Genomic DNA, 25,420 nt, shown 5'->3' with positions numbered 1-25,420 from the left:
CAGTAAACCTCGACCCAGTGGCAGGAAGTTTCCGCTCCTGATCACTTGCAGTTGTCTAACCCAACCCCACTTCTTCTTCTTCACGGTTATTTCTTTTTCGATCCTAACCCAGATCACAAATCATCCTAATTTCTCCATCTTCGTCGCCGTTCTCCTCTCCGATGAGGCCCATAAGGCTTCCAGAACCTCCCGGCCCATCTCTGGGCGTGCCAGAGATCTTCGAAGGTGGCGCTTACAGTGTAATTCGAAGGGCTGTGATTATCGGTAATGGGTTTCCGGGGTCCGAGAATCAGAGCATCGGATTGGTCCGGGCTCTTGGCTTGGCCGATAAGCAAGTGTTGTATGTGAGTTTTATGGAAACCCCCAACTGTATGTCGTTTATACTTGTGTGTTCTGCTATTATCTTTGGTTATATAATGGGAATTCATGTTGAGAATTTCAACTAGTCTAGTCCTAACTATCGATAGATTTACACTTCAATTTTCTCCTTGTCTACATCCAATTTTAAGAGGAAGAGACCATCGACAATGTGCAACTATATATTTTTATGGGCTATAGATGAAGAAACCATTAAAGACTTTTCATCCTAGTGAAAATGTATCAGATAGGTCCTCTTTGGATGTAGAAATGGTAGAAGAATACCTAAATGTTTTAAAGCACAAGTACCTAAATTTCTTAAAGCGCAAAATGTCATTAGATTCTATGTGGCCTGGGAGAAGATTACTTTTCATTGGGGAGGGAAAAGGAAGCAAACTGCATTTCATGGATGCTTTATTTTAGCCTTCAATTACCTTTTAAGCAATAGAATAATTATCTTTTTAACAAAAAAAAAAAAAAAAGAAAGTTTAGGATTGATTCTTCTTAGAAGATACCTGTAAAATTCATTTAGGCTTGTAATATCACATGGTGTGATCTAAGATACCCTCAAGATGCAATTCATATATGGGTGGTACGTATCACTTTTACATATAAAATTTGTCTTATGGTATGTATGATGTTATATATTGTTAGGTTTTGACAAGTGGATGTTGTTAGTTTTTGTTCTATATAAAATTTATTGTAGCCTTGACCCTGTGTGACCGTAAGAGAATACGCTCTTACAAATTTTTTAGTTGAAAATCCATACAAAATGATGTGGCAAAAGTTTTTTAGATTTTAAGGTTTATGGGGAAAAAACGATAGATTCGGGTTTGTAGATGGGATAGGTATCTTTGGCCATGTTAAGGTGTCTTATAAGCTGGAATCAAGCAAAAATTTATGGTTTAGCATTAGGATTGTGAGAGTTAAAGCAGAATTTGGGTGGAGTTTTAGGTTGCAGATTAAGGAAGACTGGGTCTTCTATATGAAATAAACCAAGCAATGCTGGTTGCTGGAAATAAAATATATAAGAAAAAAGGACATATATAAACCTTTGAGTTTGGAAAGAGGCTTGCAAGACTGGTAGGAATCACTTGCCTTCTCCTAGTTGGGTTTCTTCTCCCATGGGATGGGTGAAGTTCAAGCTTTCAGCATGGTTTTGTGGAAAGCAATTAGAAGTGGATCAGAGGAATTTGGCCATAGGAAGTTTTCTTTAGAGTTGTATCTACTGTGACCTCTATTTTGGTTTGAAGTGGCCTCAGAACCAAATTCTGGTTAGATAGATGGTTGGGTGAGTGTCCTCTGAAAGAGAGGTCCCCTCATCTGTTCAAAATTGCAACTAACAAGAATACAACAGTAACTGACTCATGGGTGGCAAGGGAGGGAGAAGGCTGTTGGTCCTTGTTGTTCAAAAGACATTTTCAAGATTGGGAGTTCAGATCTGTGATGCAATTCATAGAGCTTATCCACAAGGTGAGAGTGCTAGAGTTGAGGGAGGATTACTTACTTTGGAGGGAGGAGAAGAAGGGGGCATTCCAAGTGAAATCTTTCTGTAGCTCCTTACATGATGAGAATCAAGCTCTGTTCCCTGCAAAAGAAATTTGGGGACTTGTGCCCCTATGAGAGTGTTTTTTTTTTTTTGGAGGCTGCATGAGACAAGATCCTGACCATTGATGTTGTTGTGAAAAGAAGATGGTTGATGACCAATTGATGCAGTCTTTGTAAAGCTAATTAGGAATCAACAAACCTCGTCCTTTTCCATTGCAAAATAATAAGAAAGATATGGACATGTGGTTAGCCATCTTCGGGCTTCAGTGGGTATTTCCAGATTATGTGAAAGACCCCCTTCTAGTTTGGAAGGTGAAAGGAAGGACAAAAGGCTGAGGATGGTGTGGAGTATGGCCCCTCTTTGTTTATATTGGTGTGTGGCAGGAAAGAAATAAAAGGATCTTTCATGGGGTAAAGCTAAAAGAAACCCTTTCTAGGTCTCTTATAAATGGTCTAGAATCCTGTTGGGGAGGGATTGTGCTTCTCTGTTGGACTTTATTGATGACCTAAATTGTAGATAATGGGTGTTAGTTATTCTTGTATTTGGTGCCACTTCTTTTTTGTCTATTTACGTAGGGTGCACCTCCTTTTTTTTTTATTGGTGTTTTTCATATCCCTTTTTGTTTGCCTATCAAAGTAAAATAAAATAAAAATTAATAGTGAGCTTCATTGTTTTCTGTGCTCAGTGAGACTTGCAAAAAGCCTAAGTGAGAATGTAGGTTTTCCTTCTCCTTTTTCTTCTTGAATTTTACTTTCTTTATTGTTGCTATAAATCCTAAGTCTTCATTGCCCATTGTAATGCCTAAAAGGTGAAGTTCTAAAATACAAGTATTGGATTGTAAATAGCAATCTTATTGTTTTCCTACATCATCTATAACATCATGCGTGAGCTTAAATGACTTTTGATGGGAGTATGGTAGGCATATATTCATTTGTCTAGTTCTCTATATTTCTCTGCTTGAAAAATGGTTCAATGTGTCTAGGCAATAAGTTGGTATTGGAAAGGTGAAAGTAACTTGTATTTCTTGCAATACATTCATGAATAGGAAGGTGAGACAACACCTCAACAAACAGAAGGAACAAAAATGAAATTCTCTTGTTTGTCTGTTTGGTGTTTTTGGTTGGGGGGTTGGTTGCAGAAGCAAACTAATCAATTTTCCAAGAACTTTGGATCTTTCTTATAGAAGTTTTATTCATAAATGAAAAAAAAAAATTAAAAAAAAATCCTCCACACAATTAGTTTTGAATATACACAACTACACAAAAAATTGCATTTTTCTAATAGAACTTTTATTCATAAATGATTTCCCCCTTTTTTCCTGATATATGCATCGCATAAAATTTTTTGATTGATAAACAAAAACAGTATTGAAAAGCACCAAAAACGGGTGCACCAAAGTACACATGATGTATACCACGGCCCAAAAAGCACCAAAAAAAAGGAAAGAGAAAACAAAAAACTACTCCCTCCCTCAAACTGAACCCAACCAATCAATGAAATCAAATAAGGACATCTTTCTCCTATAAATTACTTTTTGCACATATATGTATCTTTTTACTTTATTTGGTAACTCTCCAAATAAACTAGTCATAAATATAAGCAAGAAGTAAAGAATTCAACCTTTGAAAATACTACCATTCTTTTAGGTGATAAGTAAATAAAAAATTGTAAAGCAAGCAAGTGCCAAAAAACCGGTCACAACCCATGTACTTGGGATGTGTACAAGGATCACTCAGGAAACAAAAGAAAAGAAAAGAAAAGAATCCATACAGCTGAATAAGTACCTAAAACATCAAAAAAATCAACAAATGATAGCTTTCATCTCCTACTGAACTGCTGGTCCACTCAAGCATATGTGATGCAACCAGTGGGCATCTTGATACTTTATTGACCTCCAAAAATTGTTTCACAATAATCAGATCACTGTCAAACAGTCCTTTGAATGTTACTTACTCTTTTTACTATTTCCTACTTCTGTTTAATATCATGGATAGTCATTACAGTGTTGTGGTCTTGATTTCTACCTTTCTGATTTTTAGGTTAGAACTCATTTTTTTCACAATATAGTAGCTTTTTCTTTCTTTCTTTTTTTCTTTTTTTCTTTTTTTCTTTTTTCTTTTTTCTGATTGATTTGCTTTCAGTCATGTGTTGTTTTTGGGTCTGTCTATATTTACTTTTCTTATAACACATGCAGCGGGTGACAAGGCCAAGAGGAGGAATAAATGAATGGCTTCACTGGCTCCCTGTTTCTCTTCACAAAAAGCTTGATTACATTATAAGACAATTACTTCTGCTAACAGTTCGACGGCGGAAACTTATGCCTGTACCAATGGAAAATGGTGGCAGTGTCGGCTTATCATCTGTTTTAGAAGCTGATGTGAAGCAGATTGTGACCATGGCTAGTGAGACATATGAAAAGTATGTATTTTCAGATTCTTATTTTTACAAAAATTACTTTATTACATTGTCTTAAATTTTATGTTAATGGAAAGATGGTTACAACTGAAAATGGGCTTATTTCATGCCCATAGGAACCATGAGAGAAATAAAAACAAAAAGAAAGAGAAAAGGAATAAACTTTCTGATGGTTTCCACACATTTAGAGGACTTCAGAGGGATATTAGTGGGTAATTGTGAAAGTTATGCATGCAAGGTATATCATTGTATCACGCCAAAAAATTCTGAATATGATCATATTGGCATGGAGAGAAGGGTTTTTTTTTTTTTTTTTTTTTTGTTAAATTAATATGAAGATGCTCTTATATCATATTGTTGTATGTGATCTTTGCATAAGCACTTTGTCATTCACAACATTTCTGGCATTGCTGCAGTGCATTTCTGGTATATGAAATGCAGAATTTTATATCAGAAAACGTCAATTACTTGAGAATTTATAACTTGATACTCCAGCTATTTCCCTTTTAAATGCATCAGCAAATTTGTCACTTGTGTGGCATTTCTAATTTGGAAATTTTATTTATAATTTTCCAAAAGGCCTTGGGTGTTGTTCCTTTTTTTTTTTTTTTTCGTTTAATAAAAGTTTTTTCTTATTCTTTAAAAGTAGTTAGGATCACTATCTTTCTATCAAACTACAGTTATGGGCATTGCAGCCACAAGTTACTTCCCTTTAGTTCAACAATCTGGTCAACCTGACTCTTGGTCTGCATGCTCTCTTTATTAAAAAAATATTCTTTTGGTTAAAGTTTGGGGCTTTACATATGTAGTTTAGTTCATGCCATTTCTTCCCTGGTAAATACTCCTTACACCACTCGCTAACCTACATGCCATGAATGAAGCACTTTATAGAGCTTCAACTTTTACAATTCCCTGACCCACTATTTTTTTTCTCTGTCCCTTTCTGTCTTCTTTCACATTTATATCATTTCTACCTTGCATCACTTTACCTTTTATGGATACATTCATCAGTGATCCACACTTTACTATTTGAAAATTGACTTGGTTGGAACTCCACCATCTTATCCCCTACAAATGCCATTGTACCAAGATTTCTCTTTTGAAGAGTCCTTTTTATTTATTTATTTATATTTCACTTTTTTTTTTCTTTTTTTCTTTCTTTTTTTACAAGGAGAAACAGAGGACCTGATAACAGCACTGGCATAAACTATTCTTGATTGAAATCTCAAAAATGGGGTCTGGCATTTGTCAATTCTCATCTTCCATCCTAAAATTATTTACTTTGGCTAAAAAGATACTTTGTTAGCTTCTCTCTGTCCATAGTCTAAGTGGTTGTATGTTCTAGGTAAACTTTTTTGTTCTTTTAAACCCATTACTTGTAATTTCAAGTCACCTTTTATATGAATATATGTAAATTTTTAGCTTTAATCCATCTCCAAGACTCTTTTTTTTAATCAGTAAATAAGATTTGTATTAAAAACACCAAAAAAAGCGCACCAAAGTACACATGATGTATATAGCAGCAACCAAAAAGCACCAAAAAAAAGGAAGAGAAAACAAAAAGATACTCCCTCCCTCAAACCGACCCCAACCAATCAATGAAATCTACCATGGACATCAATCTTTCACCTATAAACAGTTTGGTCCAAGTTAACAAGTTACACAAAACAAGTATTTCAGCCTTTGGATTGAAAGTTCCACATTCTCAAAAGATCTCCTATTTCTCTTTTTCCAAATAGTCCAAAAGAGGCATAAAGGAGCTGCCCTCCAAACTTTTTTCCGCTTTCTTCCAACAAAGGAACCATGCCAGCCTAGTAGAGCCTCTCTAATTGTGGATTGCATCACCCAAAAAACTCTAAAGAGAGAGAATAATAGCTCCCACAACACCCTTACTTTGTCACAATGCAAAAGGATGTGGTCAATTGACTCCTCATGAGACAGACATAGGAAACAACGGTTGGCCAAAGACCACCCCCTCCTTCGAAGCTGGTCAAGAGTCAAAGCTTTTCCCCAAGTCACCTCCCATGCGAAAAAGCTCACCTTAGGAGGAACCCATGCATTCCATACAACACAAGAAGGGAATTACACTACCCTTCCTATCTCTAGGCTAGCATAAAGTGATTTAACAGAGAAAATCCTGCTCTTCATTTCAACCCAACACACTTTACCCTTTTTACCCTCTTCTACCACTTTATCTTGAAGTCTTGCCAAAAAGCGTTCCACAATAAGAATCTTCCAATCATTTAAGGGCCTCGGGAAGTTAGGATTCTAGCCACCCCCCTCATTAGAATGCTGCCACAACTCCGCCACCCAAGCATCTTTAAAGTTAGAAAGGGAAAATAAAGAGGGAAAAGAAACAATTAACGGCTCATCCCTGCACCACTTATTTTTCCAAAAATTTATCTTTTTCCCATTGCCCGCCGAAGAGGACAATTTACAACTAACTAAATCCCACAACTTTCTTATGGTCTTCCATAACCCAACACCATAGCCTTCTCTTGCTTCCTTAGATCACCAACCCCCTTCCAAATCCCCATATTTACCACTAATGATCTGTCTCCAAAAGGCCTCCCTTTTTGAAGCAAAGCGCCAAATCCACTTACAAAGGAGGGCCTTGTTAAGCGAGTGAAGGCGCCTAACACCTAAGCCCCCCTTCCTTCTGTCAAAACAAATGGTATCCCACTTCACTAGATGAGGCTTACTATCTAAGGTCCCGCCTCCCCAAAGGAAGTCCCTTTGAATTTGTTTCCAACTTAATCGCACAATCCTTAGCATCCAGAAAAGAGACAAAAAGTAGATTGACAAACTAGATAACGTACTTCTAATCAACGTTAGTTTTCCCTCTTTGGAAATATATTGTCTTTTCCACAAAGTCAATCTTTTGCGGAATCTTTCTTCCACCCCATCCCAAGCCACCAACGAATTATAAGGAGCGCCTAATGGGAGCCCTAAATAGGTGGTCAAGAGCACTCCCACTTTACAACCTAATACAAGGGCCAACTCATCTAGGTCCTCCACTCTCCCCACCAGAATAAGCTTACTCTTGGTTAAATTAATTTTCAAAATTGAAATGGCTTCAAACCACATAAGCAACAAGCTTAAGTAGGTTAATTAGGTATGGGAGGCCTCACAAAATACCAAAGTGTCATCTGTAAACAGTAGATGAGTAACATCTAAACCCTCTCCACCTTTACCATTCACTTTGAAGTCAGTCAAAAAGCCACCTTCCCTTGCCCTTTGAAGGAGACAGCTAAGCGCCTCCATAGCAAGCACAAACAAATACGGAGAAAGAGGATCCCCCTGCCTTAATCCTCTAAAGCTTTGGAAGAAACCCGAAGGGGTACCATTCACAATAACTGAGAAACTTGAAGAAGAAATGCACCAATTAATCTAATTGATCCACCTTTGTCCAAAACCCATTTTTTCCAAGACTGCAAGTAAAAAGCCCCAAGTGACATGATCATACTCCTTAATATCTAGTTTGCACAGTTCCCCAACCCTATTACTTTTCAACATCGAGTCAATTGCTTCATTTGCTATTAGGATAGCATCAAGGATTTGCCTACCTTCCACATAGGCATTCTGAAAAATGGAGACCACTTTATTGATCATCTTTTTAAGCCTATTAGCCAACACTTTAGCCAATAACTTATACAGGCTCCTCACTAAACTTATAGGCCTAAAATCCCTAAGATCTTCAGCCCCTTATTTCTTTGGCACCAATACCAGAAATGTAGCATTGAGGCTTTTTACAAATATGCCGTGATTATGAAAATCCCTAAAGAAACCCATTACCTCTTCCTTCACGACATCCTAGCAACACTGCCAAATCGCCATTGAAAAACCGTCGGGCCTTGGAGCTTGTCCCCATTAAGAGCTGACAGTGCATTGAAAACCTCTTCCTCGGTAAAAGGTTCCTCTAACTTCACTACATCTTGCCTATTTAAGGCTTCAAAGTCCAAGCCACTTATACTAGGGCGCCGATCCCCAGATTTTGACAAAAAGGGCCTCGAATGCCTGGACAATTCCTACTTTAATATCAACCTCCTCTGTTAACCAGCCCCATTAATCTTGACCTTAGCCAAGAAATTCCTCCTTCTATGTGCATTTGCCATTTTGTGAAAAAAAAATTGGTATTTCTATCACCCTCCTTCAACCAAACTTCCCTTGACTTCTATCTTCGGATTGTTTCCTCCATAAGAGCCCATTTCCGAAATTCTACCCTTGATGCCTCTCTGGCAATCTCCTCCTCAGTAGATAAAGTCCCTAGTAACTCCTTAGAATCCCAAAAGCCCACCTGTGTGAGGGCCAAATTCTTTCTAATAGCCACATTGCCAAATACCTTAGAGTTCCAGCTCTTTAAAAAACCTTTTAGTTTTTTTAGCTTTTGTGCCAGAATGAAACTAGAGGATCCTCTAAAACTAAGCCCCAACCACCAAGACTTCACTAGATCCTTGAAACCCTCCTCCTTCAGCCATATATTCTCAAACCTAAAGGGAGAAAGACCCCTCTGCATCCTACCCACATCCAACAGAATTGGAGAATGGTCTGACATGGGTCTAGGCAAGAAACATTGCAACACACTGCTAAAATGGTATTCCCATCCCTCAGATACTAGGAAGCAATCTAACCTTGAATGGGCCTAATTATTTAAACCCCCACTCCAAGTAAAAGACCCCTTTAGCAAAGGAAGATCTCTTAAATGGAGGTCATCAATGACCTCTATAAATCTTCTCATTGTCGAAGACAGTCTCAAGGCACCAGAACGTTCACTTGGAAATCTCACAACATTGAAGTCTGCTCCAATACACCACGGGTCACTCCACAGGCCCCTAATTGCCCCTAATTCATCCCAAAAGGCCTCTCTAGCACTCCTAAGGGTAGGGCTATACACCCCCGTAAAAATCCACACAAAATCATCATCACAACACTTAAAACGACAAGAGATTGAGTACAAACCCAATTCCATGCTCACCAACTCTAGCACTCTATTATCCCAAAAGACTAGAATCCCTCTTGTTACCCCCCTAGCATTCACTGCCCCCCACTCTAGGAATCTTCTTGTTCCTAGATTGCGAACCACCCTTATGGACGTCTTTTGGATTTTGGTTTCCTGAAGGCAGACCACATCTACCTTTTGCGATTTAATGAAAGACTTTAGAACCATCCTTTTATTACTGTCATTGGCCCCTCTTACATTCCAAGATAGAATTCTTAACTTCATGAGACAACTGTAGATGACGCCCAACATTCTCTACCCCTACCACCTTCTGTATCTGGCCCCTTGTAGTTCACCGACCACTTTAATTTCTTAAGCTCTCTTTCAAAACGAGAACTATTTTTTCTTTTGTTGTGTTTCTAACCCCCTTGATTTTTTCGAGCTCTAATTCTATCAAGAAGTGCCAAAATCCCATCCTCAAAACCCTCAATTGGCATACCCAAGAAATTACTAAAGGCAGCCAGTGTCTTGAAAAACCTTCTCTTCTGCCTTGTCAACATCTTCACTTAGGGCACAATCCCTACCCTTGTCAAAGCTTGTCCTGACCTCTCTAGCCATGACTTCCTTTCCTTTGAGAATTGGAACCTCTAGTAGACTCCCATCAGTCAAAATCATCAATGGGCCCAACTCCACAAGCGAACCCTTCCCCCTCACCTCTACCATTTGACGACTGAACGATGAGGCCACCTCCAAGCACCCCTCGCCGCAACCGCCTATCAAAGAAGGAAAAGAAGAAGAGAAAGCCTTAAAACCCAAAGAGGGAAAAGAAAGAGGAATCTAACCTGGATAACTCACCCCTTCCTCCAAAAGGGCTTCATTGGTCAGTGGCCGGAGAGAAATTGACGACGAAAAGACCTGCCTTGGGGGAGAAACCACCCCACCACCAAAAACGTCTGCACTAAAGCCATCCTCTGCATCTCTGAAATGCAAGAGAGCCCTATTCCCCTTTTTAGAGCCTTCCCGATCCAAATAGGAAAGGCCTAGATGAGGCGGGCTCAGATTGTTTAGCCCATTCACTAAAAGAATTGGGCTTCGACTGGGTTGGGCCTCCACAAACACAAGCCCTTTAACAAAGTTAAGGCCCGACTCCACACCAAAGCAAGGACTTTCCACACAAGGGTAGTCTACCCCCTACTTAGCCACACAACCCCTACCATCTCCCAAAACCCCTTCTTTGTCAACATCTTGTCCTGCCAACCCTGGCATTGCAGCCGACACCATACCAACCAACTTGCCCCCACCACCAAGTGGCGACACATCCACAACCTCCTTTTTGTAGATTCAAACTTTGTCTCTTCACGCCTTCAACAACACGTGGCTGGCCTTCACCCTCATCCCTTTCCTTCCATCGACTAGTTTCACCTTTTGATTCCACATGAGAAAGCCATGGTGGGACTTCCCACCGTAGGTGTACTGCATAAACTACCAAGCCTTCAACTATCTGCAAAGTCCCCAGCGTTGCACTCCCAATTGAACGCACCAAAACTCTGGCCCATTGCATTTGTTGACCACTAGCAGTATCCTCATCCACTTATACAAAATTTCACAAGAATCACCATTCTTTTTTGAAGTCTCTCTACACCAGAGGTGTAAAGGAAGCCCCACCACTTTGACCCACACCTCCTTTGCATGAACCTCTTTCTGGTAGCACCCTACCACAGGGCTCCACCAATCCAAGCTTAACACCCTATCCTTAAACCTCCGAACACCCCTTAAAAACACTTTCTTAGCATTAGAAACAACCTTAAAGTCAAACAGCAAAAGAGCTTCCCCAAACTGAGAAATCTTTACACTCCCCTTCAAGGGCTAGTTAAAGTCCATCCAACTATATAAAGAGCTTAAATTTGGGACAAGGGTGGAGCCCTCACTCCACCTCCCCATCAAACATCTCTGCAAATGTGCCTTTCTCTTTTGAACCACCACAGACCCTGCCTAAATCCAAATAGCTTCACCCAATCTACCATGAGCCTTCCTGACTGCATCCGTGAACGAGCCTTTTGTCCCATCCTTCAAGCTACCCCCATCTTCCACAGACCTAAAGTTGAAAGAGGGAGGAGCGTCCCCAATCATAGAGAGGGCATCAACCCCAAGGTGGCGAAGCTTTTTCGCCAATACCGGCCACCCCCCCAGGTAGACCCCTTTCTTTAGGAAAACACAAAGAAAATCTCTTAGCCTCCACTGTTTTTACCATGCAATGAATGAATCTGCCAGCCCTTTTTGAATGCTGTTCCAATCTGAACTCTCTACCATTTTCCACCCAAACGTTGCTACACCACTTACTAGCTTCATTCCTGCAACAAGCCTCTACTCCATCCAACATATTACACAAAACTGGACTCCCCAAATCTGATCCAGGAAGAAAAGCCTCTACTTCTCTCCACAATTCTCCCCGACAGCTTACCCCCAATCTCCTCTAACAAGATTTCGAAGGATTTGGACTCAACAACAAACCAGCTTTTTCCTCCTCTCATTCCTTCATCTACTAAAACTTACAAACCAAGATTGGAGTTGTTACCAGTTTTAGTAAAAAAATTTAGCTTTAATCCATATCCAAGACTTGTAGGTAGGTATGGTAACCTAGAAGATTTGGGAAGGGTACCCAAATCCAAATCAAGTTGGGAATTGGTGACCCCAACACAAACCCAAATGAGGTTAGCATATTTGATCTCAAAGTGCCCTAGCCTGATTGTACATATATAAATGTGCGCACACACACAAAAATTATATGTGTGCGTGTGTGTAAACAGAAATTTATTGGGCAACCTATGTGTATATGTTGCCTCTGGTTTGATAGGCTACATGTATGTTAATAGGGTTGCAACTAGTCTGGCTAAAGCTGGTCAAAGGACAGTCCAGACTATGTATATTCTGTTCACGCCCCATCCTGTCCCGGCTGTCCATAGGCATTAGTCTGAGTTCCATGTGGTGATCCATGTGCTGAATTTGAGCTAGCCATACATCTTTAATGTAAAACTTCTATTTCTTTCACAAAGAGTAACTTGAATGTGTGATGGTAAATTGTCAACTTTGTAGCTTACACTAAAGTTACTAATTTAAATACAAGAAAGATCTGAAACATACACAATTACACATAGAGACGTAAGTAATCATCAAACTTGGGCCATTAGCTGATCTACATGGAGCCCAAGCTCAACCATATTGCAGGTTTGAGATTATATTATGATTAAACTCTGCTCAAAGCAACTTCAAGAAAGGTCGATTACAAGTATTTTGGGATGAATGAGTATCATGCTAGCACAGCCCAGATGTATAAGAGCATACACAAAGTATGTTAATCTAACATTAGACTGATACTATTCATGCTACCCAAACTCAAACTAGTCTGTTATCTCACTTGGTGGCAGATTTGTCACATTAGGGGAAGTGCTAGTTATGTGCATAATCTGACTAATTCCTTCCCAATGTTGTTTCGTCCAAGATGAGTATCACCATTTTATATTCCCATTAATGGAATTCCTTAAAGCCTATGATTATAGTCCTCTAGTTCCATTGTAACTATGTTTTATTTTTATTTTTTTGATAGGATTGTTATTATGTTTTATGGATCCATTGAAGTAGAATTCACAAGTGGATGGTGAGGATATCCCCATCTTATGACTTTTTTCCTGTTTGGTTTCATCTGGGATTCCATTTTCAGATCCATTATTGTAAAGTCCTAGTGCGATCACTAAGGTAGAAGCTTTCACCATGTTACCAAAAGAATTACTGTGTGTATCTTGAAATTCAGGCACGAAGAAGACGAGATATTAATTATTTTCTTAAGATTTGCATCTAATTTGTATACTTGTATCCATCTGATCTTTCCCATCATATACCATTTACAAGGGCCTGAACTTGCTCTTAAACATTCATTTGATAGGTATATTACTGTAATGTCCATGTTATCTCTGTGAATGGAACACTCAAATTGATATTTATATTGTTCTATGATTGCTTTGGGACCTTCTGCCTTCTTGTGGTGTGTGAGAGAGAGCGTTCATATCAAAATGATGAAATCTCTTGCATGTTTGCCATCATATTACATCTTGCTTGTCCTTTTGGGTAATGATATTAAGTGCTGTGCCTTTTTATGATGCTTCTTATTGTACTTGAATTGTTTGGAAACTGTTGCATGTTTGCAATAATGCATTTTGCTTGTCTTTTTGGGTGAATGATACTGTGCTTTTTGTGATGCTTCTTATTATACAGGAATTGGTGTAATTTCTGTTATCTCTGAATGGTTTATCAAGAAAAGATTCATAAGTTTTTTCTAAACAAATCCAGTGCCTTTCTACCTCCAGATTCCAAATTTTCTAATATGGAATGGAGCATAGATCTCACATATACTTGTTATTGATACCTCCGTTTGGTAGCCTTTAATAATTTTTTTGGAAAAGATTGCAGTCTCAAGAGATGTAAATTTTCCTCTATTGTCTTTTGGTTGGCTAAATAACAAATGCTATTTTACTTTCTTTCAGGGAAGGCCCTCTGTTAGTGGTTGCATCTGGCAGGGACACCATATCTATTGCAAGCTCCATAAAAAAATTAGCAGCTGAAAATGTATTTGTTGTTCAGGTTTGTTAATTGGTCCTTATCTTTGTGTCAGTTTATTCATCAATGTGTTTCCAAAGAACTTTGGGCAACTAATTTTTTGTATTAAATAATCCAACACGATCTGAGCAATTTTATGCTGGTTATTTTGTTCATGGTATCTTTTTTCTTATTGAAGATCAAGGAATATTGGTTAGCCGTTGCATTGCAATGTGATTCCATTTGGTAAAGCTTATCATTTAGTGTTGATCGCTAACAGTTAGATTTTTTTAGTGTTAGATCAGACTAGGTTAGAGTTTCTGATATTTTTGAAGTCTGGTTTTTATTGTTATTTAAATTTGTAATCCATATAAACTCAATTTAGGTCAACGTGAATTGGTTTTCATCTTTTATGATATAATTTTATTGGAAAACCTTGTCTGAGCTCTTGTGGAATTGGAAAGCTCTCCTTTGTGGTGGTGATATCTTGGTGGCACCATCTACTGAACAATTCCTTGCATTTCAATTAGTTTTGGCTCAACAGAATTATGACAAAGGATAAAGGCAGTTAATATTGAGGTTATTTTAGTGCCTCGATATTCACTGATATAAAAACATCCTAGATTCTGAACATAAAAATGTCAAGATGTAACTGAAAGCCTGAAATATTGAATATGTGTCCTAAAAATTCATTCTCCGAGGAGATATCTTGGAAATATTGGCATTGTATCATTAGAACATCAGCAATTATTACTGATGTTTCTATAAAAATTTATGGCCAACACTAGTATATTAGTTCAAAACCTTAGAATGAAATGCCTGATTGTAGCTAAACTACCTAGGTGTTAAAGAAGGGGGAGAGACACCAAATGGTGGTGAGTTGTTGCAGGTGTTCTTTTTCATTCCCTTTTCTTATGTGCCTTTTTCTCAGATTTTGACCTAGTAGTTGCTGAATCAATTGGATGATAAGAAGAAAAAGAAGAGTAATACAAGAGAGAGAGAGAGAGAGAGAGAGAGAGAGGCTGTGAGAGAACGGGTTTTTCCCTCAACTCCTTTGTAGTCATATCATCTACCATTAATTCCAAGTTTACAAGAGATACACCTAAATCAACGATAAGAACAAATTTGTAGGAATACTCCAAATTAACTAGCCTTGTGATTCATTCACTCTTATATGATTAAAAAATGCTCATGAATATTGACTTGCTCCTTATTTCTCTTCCAATGCTGCAGGTCAAGACATTAGTGCCTGTGTTCAAATATCTAGTTCTAATACTAATCAGTGACCAAAGTTTTCATCCTATATATCCTACATTTGTTATGTTTTCAAAACAATGTTTTATTTCCAAATAATGCAGTATTTTTTTGTATTATCAATCCTAAAGTTTTATTTCAAATTGTTCATGTGTTAGTAGTAATTTCCTTCATTTTACTTTTTGAATACTTGAACATCTTTCCATGCAATATTAAATTGTTCATTTTGCTTTTCTTTTGTGCATTATGTTTTCAGATACAGCATCCAAGATCACAGTTACATAGGTTTGACTTAGTGGTTACCCCTCGTCATGATTACTATCCTTTGACTCCTCAAGCACAGAAGCAGATTCCCCGTTGTCTTCGCAAGTGGATAACTCCCCTTGAACCTCCTGATAAGCATGTGGTGGGTATTACTATCTCATATTGGTTTGTTTTATCTGAGAAACTTTCAACTTGATTAAATGTCAACTTTGTTTACTCTCAGTTTTGTACTGTATGCTAAGAACTTTCTTTTTCAGGTCCTCACTGTAGGGGCTCTACATCAAATTGATTCTTCTGCACTTCGGAGTGCAGCTAGTGCATGGCATGATGAGTTTGCACCTCTTCCAAAGCCACTACTTGTGGTTAACATTGGAGGGCCTACAAGTAATTATTATCATTCTTTTAAATATTTAATTTAATTTACTGCTGATTTGATCCTAGACATTAACATATACCTGATGTCAGATAATTGGTTACTAATTGTATGATCATATCCTTTTTATGTTGCATGGCACTTTTAAATGAGCAACATATCCACATGGATGCAAACATGGTTTTGCTCCTCATCTTGCATATTGGCCAATTAAGATAGTCATTGTACAAGTTGATAATTGTCAAAATAATTATGTGTCATCAACAAGCTTGTGGCAAGTTTTTTCCCACTCTTCTTGTAAAATATCTTGCAAAAGAATAAGATTCTTGAATTCCTTAAATTCAAAAGAAATTCCAACAATTCTTATTATACAATCATAGGATTCTTAATGTTTGCCCTCAATCATAATAATGTTTTGGCTTAAATAATGTTACACTTCTTTGAGCTCTCCTACAAGTTGTTCTAGGATTGGCTCCACTCTCACATTCTAGATTCATCATTGGAGATTTCTTCCTCTCTACTAACATCTTCAAATTGCTTCTTAATGGGAGTTTTTGGTGGTCCTTCTCGTCCCAAGGATGCTAATATTTCCTCTGGTTGCCTAAGTGGTGGAATTTCCTGAAATGGATGGAGAATCCTCTTATGCCCATAGTGCATAAGTGTGTAAGTGTTCTCACAAGCATCATGTTGGACCCCTTCATTAAAAAGCCACAATCTTCCATATTTAATATGGGCACCTTTCATTGGAAAAACATCACACTATACTAAAAGATCAAAATTATTATTAAAATTGGATGTTATTAGACAACAAGAACTCACCAAAATAGTTATATCATTTACCCATGCTATTTAGGGATTTAGATGTTCCTCTATCTTTAAATTAAGCTTCTCAATAAGTTCCTTTGAAGCTAAATTGGAACTACTACTTCTATCAATAATCATAGCGTATAATCTCCCTTGGCAAGCAACTCAAGTTCAAAATATGCTAATACATCGCCAATCCTCCTCCTCATCTACTCTTGGTATATCACCAATGGTTGCATAAAAAAATTGTAGCCTTCAACTATGGTTGCATAAATCAAGTAATATCTTCAAGCCAAAAACTCACTTTGATTGCAAAAGTAATGTAGGAAACCTTAGGATGGTTGCTTACAATCAAATAGGTGGGTTAGGTTTCAATATTTTAGGGTTTAATGAGAGGAATGAGGAATAAATTTGTAGCAGCAGGCAATAATAAAACAAAATAAAGAGAAAGAAAGATAAAAATGAGAGGCCTCAAAATCTCACTAAGGCTTTCTAGGAATCTCATAAAAAAAAAATTATCAATAGTCTCACCATTGAGAATTGCAAAGTATACAAAAGGAACCAATATTATTTAATCACTCTATCTTAGTATCACTTAAATTTATTTATACGTTTCTTGAAGAAATCTAAATTCTGCTAGGATTCTAAGAACTTGTTATGACTCTAAATTATATTTCTCCTATTATAATTCTAATAATTGACTACTCCTAATTTAACTCCAAAAAATACTAATCCTAATTTAATGTCAACTAATACTAAGTCACTTAAAGATTATTTATTCCTTTCCTTCCCTTTCTTGAGTAGATCTTGGAGATTTTTCCTCATAAATATTAGTTTCTTTTGCATACTTTGCAATTCTTAATAGTGAGACTCCATTGATTTTCTACTAGGTGAGATTCCTAAAAGGCCTTAGTGAGATTCTATGGTTTCTATTTGTCTTTCTTATCTTTCTTTTTGTTTATTTTGTTTTACTTTTCCCTTCTGCCATAAAATTTTATTCCTTGTTTCTATTAATAAATCTTAAAAGATTGAAACCCTAGCCCACCTATTTGATTGTAGCCTTATAGGCAACCATCCTAGGGTTTCCTACATTTGTTTTGGTATTAGAGAGAAAGTTATTGGCTTGAAGATTTTACTTGAGTTGAACAACTTACACAACCATGATTGAAGGCTACAATTTTTTTATGCAACCATTGGTGATTATACCAAGTGAAAAAAGAAGAGGATTGGCAATATACTAGCATCGTCCTAACTTGTATTGCTTGCCAAAGGAGATTATGCACTATGATTATTGATAGAGGTGGTAGTTCCAATTTAGCTTCAAAAAACCATGGCTTTTTTATGAAAGGTTCCAATATATGATGGCTATGAGAACACTTGTGTGCAATAAGCATAAGAAGATTCTTTGTCCAATGAAGGAAATTTAACCACTTAAGCAACATGGAAAAATTAACATCCTTCGAACCAAAAGAACCATCAAAGACTCCCACAAGCAATTCAAAGCTGCAAGTAAGGAGGAAGAAATCCTCAATGATGAATCTAGAATGCAACGGGCAGTGGTCTATCCAAAAAAAAAAAAAAAGAATGCAAGGGGCAGTGGAACTGATCCTAGAACAACCCATATGAGTACTCAAAGAAGTGCAACATTATTTAAGACAAAATATTATTATGATTGGTGGCAAACATGAAGAATCCTATGATGGTATAATATGAATTGCTGGAATTTTCTTTTGAATTTAAGGAATTCAAGAATCTTATTCTTCTACAAGATTGTTTACAAGAAGAGTCTAGGAAGTAACTTGCTACAAGCTTGCTGATGAATCAATAATTTCGAGAACTATCAACTTGTTTCACAACATTGGAAAATCTTTGGAAGTTTGGTTCTTGCCTTGCATGAACTTGAATAAGTTCAAGAGATCTTGAGATCCTATCTTATCATGGTAAAGAATCGACAAAGAAAGAAAGGGTGGAAGGCATTGCTCGGGATTTTAATTGATTGTGGAAAATCACTAAAACTTGAGGTTGAGTTTTTTTTTTTTCCTAGTCCAAGGGAATTGACGAGGATGAATCTCCAAGATCTACTAAAGAAAGGGAAGAAAAGGAATAAATAAACTTTAAGTGACTTTGTATTAGTCAGTGTTAAATTAGGATTAGTATTTGTTTTAGTTAAATTAGGAGTAACTAATTATTAGAATCATAATTGGAGAATTGGAATTAGTCTCATAATAGGTTATTAGAATCCTAGCAGAATTTGGATTTCTTAGATAAGCTTATAACTAAGGCTAACTGATGTAAGACCAAGATAGGGTGATTAAATAATATTAGTTCCTTCTGCATACTTTGCAATTCTCAATGGATGAGACTCTTTAATTTTTTCTTTTCTAGGTGAGATTCTTATAAAGCCTTGCTCCTCTCTTGAAACCCTAAAACATAAAACCCTAGCCCACCTATTTGATTGTAGACAACCATCCTAGGGTTGTCCTACATCAAGGGAACTCAATCAATACCTATGTTTGAGTTAACTGATCACCTGCCAGCATGACTCTGGCATTCATGTGTGCCAGCTGCTTCAGCTTTAAATGGCTGAATCTCCATTTTGCAATCTTTTTCATGCTCTCTCCTCACATTGCTTCCCAGACACTAGGAAATCTCATTTCTATGCAAGTTTTATCATATATTTTTTTTTTTTTACCAAAAAGAAAAAAAGAAGGAAAAAAAAAAAAAAAGAGAGATGGTTTTTAGTCTCCCAAAGCCAGTGAATACATAATAAGTTTCATTCATTCGTATTCCAGCACATCTATGCCAACATCATGAAAAATATAAACGTGTCACTGATGGAAATGGGATATATTGATAAATAGTTTTCTTTAGTTGTTCTTAAAATTAACTTTTGGTTTAATAATACTGCTAAAGCTCATCTATGTTAGTTTCAGTAGTTTCCCAGTATAAAATTGAAATTTGCAGATGGATCAGGTGATTGCCAATATATATGATGAATACACTCAACACACATCATTTTTAGGGGATAGCTTACCATGCTTATCATACATACGTATTGCATTTAATAAAATTCATCACAGTTTGATCTAGACTATTGATTGTTATAGTTGTATTCAACCATGTCATTATGTATATGATCATGTATCTAGTTAACAGTCTGAACCCCTATTAGATTTTGAAACCTGTAGACATATCAATGCAACATGGTTTCTCCCTGCTTGTATGCATATCTAGGTCCGGGCAGATGGTTGAATTTTGCTTTAAACAGCTTGTTCTAAAATATGAGTTTTGGTAGTTTTCTCAGCTTGTGTAAAATTCCTTGTGATTAAAAAGAAGCTTAAAGAGGAAATAAATAGGAACATCTTTCTGGTCTCTTTATTTCGCATGATTTTTTTTTTTTTCCAATTGAGTAAGGGGCTACAGTCAAGGTCTTCACCAGTAAGGTTAGGATGAGTTCTTGCGCTTTTCCAGAAGGAATATCTTTACAGGTCTTAAGGGATTTTTTTTCAGGTGCCTTATGGAAATTTTTATCTTTGGCAATTTCTTGTGTAGTTGTGTTATATGTAAATGCTAAAGACTAAAGATCTACAATTAGGAGTAACACTCAATTAAACTCAATGAAGTCTCATTCCAAAAGGACAGGTCAACAAAATCCTGTTTCATCATTTTGCTTTGGGCTGTATGGTTCTGTCAAATCACAGGTCTTCGTGTCGTTCTCACCCCTTCAACCTCTTAGGTGTACAGGCAGATTGATTGATGTATTCACTGGAGGAGGCCTGGCTGGAAAATTTTGTTAATTGGGGATGCAGTTACCAGAAGTGGGTGCTCCAAGACTTGTTTATAGATTGGAATACCCCAAACAATCCCCCAGATTCAGTTCTATTCTTCTTATAAAAATCTGAAGAAAATTTTTTCCATGTTTGTACAGTGTTTTCTGTTTATTCTGCACATGATCAAATTAGATCCATCTACTCTTATGTGTGTTAATTAGATTGAAGAATTCATTCACATTTTCTATGCCATATTTACCTTTGCCTTTGCCTACTTGATGTCTTTGATATATGCATTATATGTTGCATTTCTCCCTACAAGATCTATTCTCTACTCCAGTTCCCAAAAGACCAAGCAACATTGAATTCAGGATTCTCATTGAAATTTAATTGGACCAAAATGGTGCCCAACTTAGATGTAGACACTTCAAACAGAAGGAAGAATGAAGAAGTTTGGGTATTCCATTTTGGTCCAATTAAATTTGAATGAGAATCCTGAATTCAATGTTTGTGACCCTTATCTCAGTTTAGTCCCAAGTTAATAATCTAATAGTCAAAATAGGTCTGATTTTTTGGAACAATTTTGAATAACATGGTTTTTTATGGCATTTTATAGAGAACTAGAAATAATTATCTGCCTTCCTTCATTCACGCTGTTTCACCTTATATTCCAAGTACAATTGTCTATCTACATATGAGTCATGTGCCGCACAAATTCTCCTTTAGGTCACTGTCGATATGGTGTGGATCTTGCCAAGCAGTTATCAGCCTGTCTGCATGGGGTTCTTGTGAGCTGTGGTAGTGTGAGAATATCTTTCTCAGAAAGAACTCCTGAGAAGGTATTGCCATATATTTCATATTTTGCCATACGTATTAAAGGATTCATGAAAAATAAGCATGAAAAGGTATTTTACTGCATCACCAATTTTTTGGCATATGGTACAATGACCTTTTCTTTGTGCTGCACTTTTTTAACAGGTATCCAATGTCATAGTGAAAGAACATATGGATAATCCAAAAGTTTATATATGGGATGGTGCAGGTAATCTTAGTCGATTTGATTCTGAATGAATGAATAAAATGGAACTAAACCATGATGATCATCTAATTTATATGTTGTGTGATAATCTATAGAACCAAATCCACACATGGGACATCTAGCTTGGGCTGATGCTTTTGTTGTCACAGCAGATTCAGTGAGTATGATAAGTGAGGCTTGCAGCACAGGGTATGCTTCAGAAGAATTTACCCCTATGATTGATGATAATTTGGAGCATCTTGATGTTCTCTTTTTCTTTTTCCTTTTAGGATATGATACTTGTTTATATTCTCTTATTATATTGCAATATTAGTTATTTCAATTTTTGTTGCTGTAGCAAGCCTGTATATGTCATTGGAGCTGAGCGTTGTACATGGAAGTTCTCAGATTTCCATAATACTCTGAGGGAACGAGGAGTGGTTCGACCATTTACGGGTAGCGAAGATGTAAGTGGAATACCGTATAATTTTTGTACCTTTCTGATATGAGAATTGAGAAAATGGTAAAAGGGTATCTTATTTTGAAATAAATTCTTTTTAAACAGAAGCTGTTCGCTGCTTATCTCGTTGTCTTGTGTAAAATTTTATAGGAGATTTACCCTATCTTCCTTTACATTCTCCTCAGATGTATCATTTATTCTGCTTAGATCTTCTTTTTTTTTTTTTTTTTTTTTGCTTAAAACATTTTTATCCTATAATATTTGTTTCCTTTCCGGTTCTTCCTTTGAAATTATGTTTTTCTTGCCGTATCATAAAGAAAATTTTAGATAGCATCTTCCTGAAACTACAGCCTGTTTTTCGTTTGTCTCTTCCAAAATTGCAACATATAGACCCCAAACATAACGTTGTAAACATATTTCTTAAAAGAAGAAATGTTCTTTTCTGATTGAGAGCCTTTTGTTGCAACTCCTTCAGTTCCCTTAACCCCATTAGGCATTTCCTTCCTCTTGTGTAGTTCCGATATGTTACTGTTGTCAAAGGAAGACTTATCTGGTGGTCGGTTTGTACTAGACGCTGATTAGGAAGGGGCTTCTTTAAATATTGGTCCCTTGATTGTACTCAACCATATTTTGTGGGAGAGAAGTCAAAACTAATTTGAAGCATGTGTTCTGCCTTTTTGTATTTTTCAGATATCAGAAAGCTGGAGCTACCCACCCCTTAATGACACGGCAGAAGCAGCTATTAAGGTGCGTGAAGCACTTGCCGAGCGTGGATGGAGATTGCGGCCATAAGGAACTGTTTGACTATAGTTGTAGGCCCATTGCTAAATAACTTTTTTTTCAAAGGTGCAGACTTCTGAAAATTAAGTTTGTTCTTATACAACATATAGGAGAACAAATCATTGATAGCTTAATTCTTTGCCCCTCAGGGGTTCTGAGATGAAAAGATGTGCAGAATAAATATGAGCTCCACACTGCGGCTTGTAAAATAGAAAGAGGCAGATATGTATCTTGCAGCCATGCTGGAAGCCATTTTAAAGAGTGGGTTTTAGTGAAAAAGGTTGTTTTTGTGCTGCAAATTTTTGTGGATCTGAACTTATGCTTTATCCACTTGGTGTTTTGATGTTGATTTGTTGATTCACACTTCTCAAAGGAAGGCCAAATTGATGAAATGGGCAATGCTGTCATTTTATTTGTTTCTTTGTTTATGTTTATGGTGGACGCCAAATAACTCCCTAATGAAGCAGGTAAATGATGGTACCTGGCCCTTGTTAGTGGGCTGAGAATCTGAGATATTGTATGTACAGTATGAATCTGAATAGCATATTGTTTTTGTTTTCTTTTAATGTGTAAAAGTTATATGTGAAATTGGCTGCTTCTTTTTTTGGCCCAATCTTATTATTTATTCATTTTGGTGGTGGGATATGGCATCAGACTAGCTTTAGCCTTTGGGTGCTTTTCACATTTGTTGTATCATAATTATGTGTGGATATGGAGTATGGGCTAGATGGACCGCCCATGGCATTATTGGGTTTTATTATTATTAATGTTGTTCAATTTTGGTTGGAAAGCTGGAAAATTAGGAGAAAATTGGGGCTAGGGAAGTAGAATAAGAGCAGAAAAGGACCCATTGGAAGAAGTGGATTCATACTTGGTGTGCATTTTTTAAAACTGAGATGGAATTGGAACTGCCCTTGTTCCTACCATGATTGGTCTGGTCTCAAGTCTCAATATTCAACTAGTAGGACAGTAGTATGATGAAAATGATAGAAGAAAAGGGTGTGGTAGCAGACAATGAAACATCAATCTATAAAATTATGAATGTAAAAAACATTTTGTAAGTTATAATGGGTAAAAGGGGCCTAATAAATTAATATTTATAGTTTTACAAATGATATCATACACACTTAAAAGAAAAAGAGATCAGTTGGATGATATGGATGCGGTTGTGAAGAGGAAGGAGCCTGGATTCAATAACCATATTAGTAAAGTGGTTGATAGAATCATCTGATCCATCACCAACTAGATATGTGCGTATTAAGTGGAGCAAGTTTGCAACAACTCCTCCCCCCACTGTATAATTATGGTGTACAGGCACCTAACTTCCCATAATATAACTACCCCATTCACTTGTTTCATTTTCTATATCCTTCAATCTCCGGTCTCTATATATAACACACTCTCATCAGGGCTGTTCATCACAAGCTCCTACTTTAAAATTAACGGCATCCATCAATACCTCTAAGGACAAAATGAAGAGCACTGGTGAAGCAACAGCTATCAACATTGGGGAGACCAAGTCTGCTTCTGCTACTACCGTGGCCACCACAAAAGCTATCAAACATCCAAAAGCAGGATTGAAGAGAGGTCTTGCCATTTTCGACTTCATTCTCCGGCTCTTTGCCATTGGGGCTGCTTTGGCTGCCACTACCACTATGGGCACTACTGACCAGACTCTCCCTTTCTTTACTCAGTTCTTCCAGTTCCAAGCTAGCTACGATGATCTTCCCGCTTTCTCGTATGTTATCCTTTCAAATTCTATTTGCATGGGGGCTAGCTCATATTGGTCTATACTTCATCCATATATATATGCAGGTTTTTCGTGATTGCAAATGCTATAGCTAGTGGATACCTATTCCTGTCCTTGCCCTTTTCCATAGTCTGCATCGTTCGGCCGCATGCCATGGGAGCAAGGCTCCTCCTAGTCATCTGTGACACTGTAAGTTGAAGCCAGTAATAATTTGGAGCAAAAACCAACAATATAAATCTGTATCTCTCGTGTTCTGATATAGAATGAAGGTAGCTACTGATCAAACACTGTCCAAAAACACTGCAGGTCATGGTTGCTCTCACCGTAGCTGCTGCTGCCGCTGCTGCTGCCATAGTCTACTTAGCTCATAACGGGAATTCAAACGCCAACTGGGTGGCCATTTGTCAGCAATTCGATGACTTCTGCCAGAGTGTCAGTGGGGCCGTTGTGGCTTCCTTCATTGCAGCAGTCCTCTTCATGCTGATGATTGTCCTCTCAGCTTTCTCTCTTCGAAAGCATTGAGATTATTTGACAATGGACTATTTTCTCAGAGCTGAATCTGATATATTACCAACCTATATATAGTCTTTTAATTTACACGTAAACTTCCCATTAAACTTGTGAGTTTGGGTTGGGGGATGTTGGTGAATTGCAGTGTTGAAGCCAATGTTATGTTTAAGTTGGTTTGATGTATCTGGTGAATGTAATGAATTTAAGTGGTTTATCTGTTTCCCAGCATTGGGTCTTCATCTTTTTTCATTTTCCTTTGTGGATCTCTACATCTATCCTATAAACTATATCTATCTATATAAAAATGTCGAACTTAAAAGTGAAAATATTTTTATTAAATTATTCAAGGAGAACATAAACACTAACATAATAAGCATCACCCCCTTTCATGAGGGCAAGTCTTGTCCTCGTTCTCGATGGCGGAGCAAGCAATTTAGTTCGAGGGGGGCAACCCTTGAAATAAATGCGGGCTTTAGCCTAATGATTCAAAGTTGTCATTGTTAGGGGGGTAATAATAGTCCTAGCTTCGATTTATGTCGTTATAAGAGTTATTTGATTAAAATGGTCAATAAAAATCCAATTTTGAA

At 37.2% G+C, this 25,420-nt stretch overlaps 2 protein-coding genes across 3 annotated transcripts; both read left to right on the top strand.

Moving 5' to 3' along the window:
* On the top strand, positions 1 to 23,226 carry LOC117916357 (mitochondrial fission protein ELM1). 2 transcript variants are annotated; one of them, XR_004651547.1, is made up of 11 exons: positions 1 to 344; positions 4,101 to 4,324; positions 13,799 to 13,895; positions 15,361 to 15,510; positions 15,626 to 15,752; positions 21,042 to 21,154; positions 21,294 to 21,357; positions 21,450 to 21,543; positions 21,692 to 21,800; positions 22,484 to 22,639; positions 22,723 to 23,226. XR_004651547.1 is itself a non-coding variant. In XM_034832310.1 (10 exons), the coding sequence occupies exons 1-10, from the start codon at positions 162 to 164 to the stop codon at positions 22,583 to 22,585; spliced, it is 1,263 nt and encodes a 420-aa protein (XP_034688201.1). In that variant the 5' UTR covers positions 1 to 161; the 3' UTR covers positions 22,586 to 23,226. The 2 variants fall into 2 exon arrangements, 1 of the variants encoding a protein (XP_034688201.1); XM_034832310.1 differs by having other exon boundaries at positions 22,484 to 23,226.
* A 609-nt stretch (positions 23,227 to 23,835) lies between these two features.
* LOC117916358 (casparian strip membrane protein 2) lies at positions 23,836 to 25,070 on the top strand. Its single transcript, XM_034832311.1, has 3 exons — positions 23,836 to 24,311; positions 24,389 to 24,512; positions 24,630 to 25,070. Exons 1-3 carry the CDS (start codon positions 24,046 to 24,048, stop codon positions 24,843 to 24,845), a joined length of 606 nt encoding a protein of 201 aa, XP_034688202.1. The 5' UTR covers positions 23,836 to 24,045; the 3' UTR covers positions 24,846 to 25,070.
* Positions 25,071 to 25,420: the final 350 nt, after the last annotated feature.

This window comes from Vitis riparia, chromosome 6, assembly GCF_004353265.1.
Source record: "Vitis riparia cultivar Riparia Gloire de Montpellier isolate 1030 chromosome 6, EGFV_Vit.rip_1.0, whole genome shotgun sequence".
Taxonomy (NCBI): Eukaryota; Viridiplantae; Streptophyta; class Magnoliopsida; order Vitales; family Vitaceae; genus Vitis; species Vitis riparia.
Note: the sequence above shows the minus strand (reverse complement) of the source record. Positions and strands in the feature narration are given on the sequence as shown.